Source organism: Limulus polyphemus, unplaced genomic scaffold, assembly GCF_000517525.1.
Source record: "Limulus polyphemus unplaced genomic scaffold, Limulus_polyphemus-2.1.2 Scaffold1416, whole genome shotgun sequence".
Taxonomy (NCBI): Eukaryota; Metazoa; Arthropoda; class Merostomata; order Xiphosura; family Limulidae; genus Limulus; species Limulus polyphemus.
In genome coordinates this window covers 66,730-73,072 of record NW_013667026.1, presented here as the reverse complement: position 1 = coordinate 73,072, position 6,343 = coordinate 66,730, and the positions used below count along the sequence as shown (strand labels likewise).

General features: G+C 29.1%; 1 protein-coding gene across 1 annotated transcript in view; it reads left to right on the top strand.

The window, feature by feature from the left end:
* LOC106463469 (diacylglycerol kinase eta-like) overlaps positions 1-6,343 on the top strand; it is a 102,190-nt gene that overhangs the window by 89,644 nt on the left and 6,203 nt on the right. The window contains 3 exon segments of the mRNA XM_022390966.1: positions 2,281-2,370; positions 2,555-2,564; positions 5,459-5,615. Coding sequence (XP_022246674.1) covers positions 2,281-2,370; positions 2,555-2,564; positions 5,459-5,475 — 117 coding nt within the window. The 3' untranslated portion in view covers positions 5,476-5,615.

The window sequence follows — 6,343 nt, the reverse complement described above, 5'->3', positions numbered from 1 at the left end:
AATATATATATATATATATATATATATATATAGCTCATCAAGATTTAATTGAGTAGAAAATGGTAAGTGTTTTATTTAGTTACTGAATATTGTATTTTGTACGGTATTTGTTTTTAACTTGGTTAAACATTTTCAAAACATAAAGATTTTTCACTTTGTAGAAGGGGCACATTGTTGTGGTTTCATCTAAAATAAGGATTTTGAAAGTATAAGTAAATCACTTCACTTTGGGAAGTTATATTTCAAAATATAAATATTTGTGACCAGAAATTAATTAGAAATCAACCTAATATTTATGATACTATATTTTTAATGGTATTTTTTAAATTAAAATATTGAGACTTATGCGACTGATGCCAAATTGTTTAATTTCATATTAATCTTTTCCTTATCTGTTAGGCTTCTGTAACAGGGTTGAAATGTAAGTGATGTAATGTCAAACATTAATGAACCACTCAATGTATTAAAAAATTTAGCATACCTTTGAAAAATCATGAGGAAGTTAATGTTTCTGTAAAAAAATCAGTTCATGGAATTCCTTTATTCAGTTTACCAACAGGAACAAAGTTAGTGTTCAGATGATGTTTGGGCTTTAAAGTAATAAAAACCTGAATTTTTTTTACAATTGTTCTGAAAATGTACATAATCTTTGTATTATACATTTAAATAAATTATACCAGGGACAGAACTTGTTAGATGAAGCATGTAAAGCAATTCAATTTTGGATATCTCCAAAGAAAATTCTCTCAAGGTATTTTCATAGCCAATTAAAAAATGACAAAAAGCAATATATTAAATAACAAAAAAAGTATAAATTTGTTAGTTCTTTTGAAACTAATTTTTAAAGATAGAATTGGGATATTTATGCTTAAGTAAATAAAATGTCAAAACTGTAAGTTTTGTTTTAAATTGATCTACTAACGAGATGTGTTACTTGGTAAAAGACTCCACATAAATAGCAAGCAACACACAGATTTCCTATAAGTTAGACTCTAAAAGGAGAAAACTGAGCCTAAGGAAGCTGACTCAGTGATAATAAAATTAATTTTGTACAATTTTTACTAATCTATGGTTATAATAAAAAAGTTCAGTATAAACTCATACTTAAATACTTCTGCAAGAAAAGTGTTATTTTTATTTAGCCTATTCTATAGCCTAACAATAATTGAATAAACTTTAATTATAGCTAAAGACACAATAAACTTGCTAAGCCAAACTGTAGGTTAAACAGATTTAAACTGATGTATTAAATTATCATCAGTAATTAAATAGTAATTTAAATATTTAAGTTAAATGCAAATGTTCAATTTCTTTTACAAAAATTAAACTGCAAATTGATTTTAGATCCTTAAATGTATTAAGTTAATTCTGGTTTGAACAGAAATAATTTACTGTGATAACTTATTTCTGCAAAAAAAAAAAAAAAGACTTGTAAGTATGTGTTTTTTTTACTCTATAATTGAACTGTTAGTGGATTATTGACAGTTTTAATATCATTTTAATCCAATTCTGGTTTCTGCCACACTAATTGATTTTTATGTGACATGTATGACTGTTTATGTCTAAACGTTTGTATGTATGCACTTGCACCTCACATATTTCACATTTTCACGCTCCTTCAGATAGCCCTGGAACCAATGAATACATCTTAAACACAGTTTAAAATGTGTTTAAATTTTTATTCACTAAGTCTTAATTACATGTTTACATGGCACAGGTATTGTAATCAATTCAACGCTTTGGGAAGATTGTTAGATCTGCTTCTGTAGTTTTCCTGTTTGGGTTTTCCATGCTTCTCTGTACTTTTTATTTTCATACTTACTTTTTAGAGTTCGTAGTAAATCCTGAAGGGGAAATGGTGAAAGGGGAACAGTCTTTCCTTGCTGTATAATGTTTATCTGCATGACTCCTAGTGCTTTTCTCAGGTTGAGGTGGTGGTGGTTGGACATTGACTAATACATCCCTTTCTTCAACGAACTTAGTGGTTCCTTGTATATTCTGAACACATACATCCAAAGCCCAATTTGTGCCTTTTGTTATTAGCTTGGACTGAAATATCATCATGGATATCATTGAGTGCTTCCTTTTAAATTTAAATTCAAAAAGTTAATAAAGACCACTAAGCAGGAACTGCAAGAGACAAACAGTAAGTGTGCTGGGAAAGGCTATGGATTGTAAGCTGATTCCTCAGAAAAAACATTTTGATACATCAACAGAGTTTTCAGAAAGTGAGATTCCTCCAGCAGTTGGTCATGGAATGCTGAAGAAGTTGACACATAGTTAGAATCACTATATGTGGGAGAGTATGGAGAAAATATCATCAAACGTGACATTCATGGTCCAGAACTACTGAGTCTAGAGAGAGAGAAGATATCTCAAGGTATGTTGCATTATATCTATATATGTATATAGAAATAGACTGACATCATAATATAAATATCTGAATGTTCTAGAGAGAGAAGATATCTCAAGGTAGGTTGCATTATATCTATATATGTATATAGAAATAGACTGACATCATAATATAAATATCTGAATGTTCTAGAGAGAGAAGATATCTCAAGGTAGGTTGCATTATATCTATATATGTATATAGAAATAGACTGACATCATAATATAAATATCTGAATGTTCTAGAGAGAAGATACTTCAGATTAGGCCTTACAAATCCGATGTATGCAAATGATTTTGTCAATTTATAAAAGTTTTTAATACCCATATCAGCCATCTCTACTATATATATATATATATATATATTAACTTGAACGTAATTAATCCCAATTTTGTTTTAGAATAGTTTTGAAAATATATTTAACTCACAGGAATTTTTCTCACTGTTTTAAACAAAATGTCAAGTATTAGTAGGTATGTGTGTGTGTAATTTTACATCACAATAAGACTAATAATAATTCAAATCAAATTATTCTTGACTGGTCCAGTATGTTTTCAGTTAGAAGAGTGTATTATAGATTTCAACTATACCCTGTTGATTTTTTGTTGCTGTTGATGAAGGCTTTTTCTCGCTACCAGCTGTGGGTGCATTATAAAAATGAGAGTCAGTCCTGTTATATGTTGTATAAAGAGCAGGACAAAACCCTTGAAGCAGTGGGTATTGCTAAGTCTACGTTCCCTGTGCTCAGTAGTTGAAATTTATAGATGGTTATACCTTATTCCTAGGGGGTCTTTGATTTGGCAATTGAGGTTGAAAATTCCAATTTATATTGCCAGAGCTAATCAGGCTGGCTACGTTTTGTCATGCACATTTATAGTTGAAACACTATTTGTATGAGTCACTTACAATGTAGGAGACAATGATTCTTAGTGGAAGATCTATAACACTAATGCTTTTTGTTAAAGCTAGTGTAGAAAAAATAATATATCTGTTCAAAGTAGATTTAAAATCCTTTGGTATAGATAAGTATTCAAGCTGTATTTAACAATTGTAAATTATATATATTCTTTATAGATACATGTACGAAACTAAATGATGATTTTCATTATCTTCATATCAGAATGATTGAAGTAAATTAACTGGTATATGACAAGTGCAAAATATTACACTGTGTTAGTTAATAATTTTAAAGTGAGTTACATAATATAAAATTTATACTTTCTGAAGTTATCCTTTTTAAAGTAGTTACAGAAGTCAGTAGTTAAGTTCAATTGGTTGTTTTAGACTAGAACCATACTTAAGATATATGAAATTTTCAGATGAACTGATTTTATCACAAGTATCAGATAGTTTGACCCATTAATAACACCAGATTCAATCAGGAAATAAGAAGAGTAATCTGTGTTGGATAACTTGACTGAGTTTTAAGTTACATGAGAAATAAACAGATTTATTTAAATACAATAAAAATAACAGTGTGCATACCTACACAGACAAGTGGATGATCACCTCTATTAGACCAGTGAATAGCTCACCAGCTTTCATACCAGAGATGAATCTCTGGCAAGCAGTTCATGATGAAAACCAAGTAGAACTGAATCAAGAAAGTATGCCTGAATTCAAAAGGCAAACAAAGTTTCTTTGTCCAGTCAACAGCATCTCCTCATGATCTTTGTCCTCTTACTGCATTAGTTGGCTGTAGTATTCATACATTGTCAGTTCAGCCAGTAAAAGATGTTAGTCATTAATCCTCTCAAATAAAATAGACATTATCTATTGTAGAGAATGAAACAAAACAATTAGAACAAGAAAATCTCAATGACTTTTTAGACCAAGTGTTTATACTGAAACTATATACAGACTAAATAACCACAACTTTTTAAAACCCCTTTATCACTAAAGCAGATAAAAAACATATCAGTTGTTTGCACTTCACAGATATATGGGAGTGCCTGGGTATGTATGATTACTTTGGTTGAAATAGAGTATTAGTAGAGTTTTTTGTTTTTTCTCAAAGGTAATATTCTTATGACTTGGGTAGAATGAAAAAAGTGATAATATATATATTTTCAATTGTATTTTTGACTTTGTTACATATATTTACACATTAGTAGGTTTTATCTGATTCTCTATAATAGCAATTTTTCCATGATCAACTAAATTAACTTTATCCTGTGATCAAGTTCTCTAAAGGAGTTGCACAAGATAATTCCTTGCTGTTTTTAAATGTCTGTTCCTAAGGCTGAAAATTCTTTTCTTACTGAACTATTTATAGAAAATAGACAAAATGTTTTCCAAAACCCATTCATCACAAAAGCATTTTATTATAGAGATAAGTCCTTCTGTCACACACAAAGAAAATTTGAATTAGATAAAAAGATTATTTGTTAAGAGCTTGTTAATTATCTTGAATTAGACCAGTAACTTATAGAAAATTTAGATTAGTAAAAAACAAGCTATTACATGTTAAATTTGACCAAATTAATTATCAAAATCAAAGGTATCATTACAATGTGATGAGATAAAAGGAAGAAACGTGGCTACTGCATACAGACTACACAAGTATAAACTTAAACCATCAAATGTTTTATAGCATTTGTATATTTTTAAAAATGTTGACTTAATAAATGTTGAAGAAAATATTATGATTTGAGAAAAGTAAAGAAGCTCCTGTAATAAAATTTATCAACTTGAGAACTAATAAACAAGCAGAACTGGTGCTCCCCAAAATTCTCTCAAGAATGCTTCACATTCATCAATTTCTCTAGCTCCTCTAGAAAGGTGAATTAAAAAACTATATAGAATGTCTTTTTATGATTCATACTGCAGAATATTGGATTACATCATGAAATCTTGTTTACTTGTTTTAGTTTATCTTTAGTAAAGCTTACCTTATGAGCTATTTGATTTATTCATAAATTACTTTGATCCAAGTTACCTTGTTTTCAATATACCTGAATTATTAATGACATATGTGATATGAGAGTGTGTGTAGGATCAAAATGTACTTAGAATATAAAGAAACTTAATCCAAGCACCTTTCCATATTGAACTTTCTTTTATCAGGACTGAAATTGGAATGAAGAAAACAAGGAAGCAATAAACTTTTACTCACTGAGATTGTGGTTTATCTTTTGTCATGAAGTGTGGTGTAGTTATGTAGTAGGTGCTACAGTGATTTCAACTGGAGAACGGAACTGAAGAACAACATGCATAAAGAAAAGTGAGAGAATTAGAAAAACATATAACAGAAAAATTAAGCTTTAAAATAATTTAGAATAACAAAATTGCATAAGAAACTTTGAAATTACAGCTTACTGCATAGTACTATATTAGAATGAAGTTTAGAAGTATATAAGTAAATAATAGAAAACCTGATATTACAACTTTGTAGTTAGTGTGTTTGAAAGAATTAGTATGTGAAAAAAGTTTTGAAGAGATTTAACATTGATTCTCCAAAGACTAATGATCAAGTCATTGTCGTATATTTTTCAATAAGATTTTTTCAAAATAAACAATTTTAAATTTTACCCATTATCAGCTTGTTAAAGGCAAAAGCCATCATGCTACTAATAGCAGTGCTATTAGATTGTTTATAACGTTTGTAATTAAATTAAAGTTGCGTAAAGATAAATGAGTGTATATTGAGTCTGAAGTTTGGAATTTTGATAAAGCAGTTTCTAGAGATCCATAGTTTGGAATATTAGAGTTAAGGGAAGAAAATTTCAAACCAAGCTGTTAGAAAGCAGTGATCTTTATCAATTTCCCAAATATAACTGATTGAATATGTTGAGTCTATGATGTAGAAATGTGGTGGTCATCATAAATGGGTAATATTTCAGAACCACATTTATGGTGGAAATGATAGAATGGCTGGGATTATTGGGTTTGTGTATTTCAGGTAGGGGAGACCGGGGCTAGTTGTTACGATTTTTAGAAAAAGTCCAATAT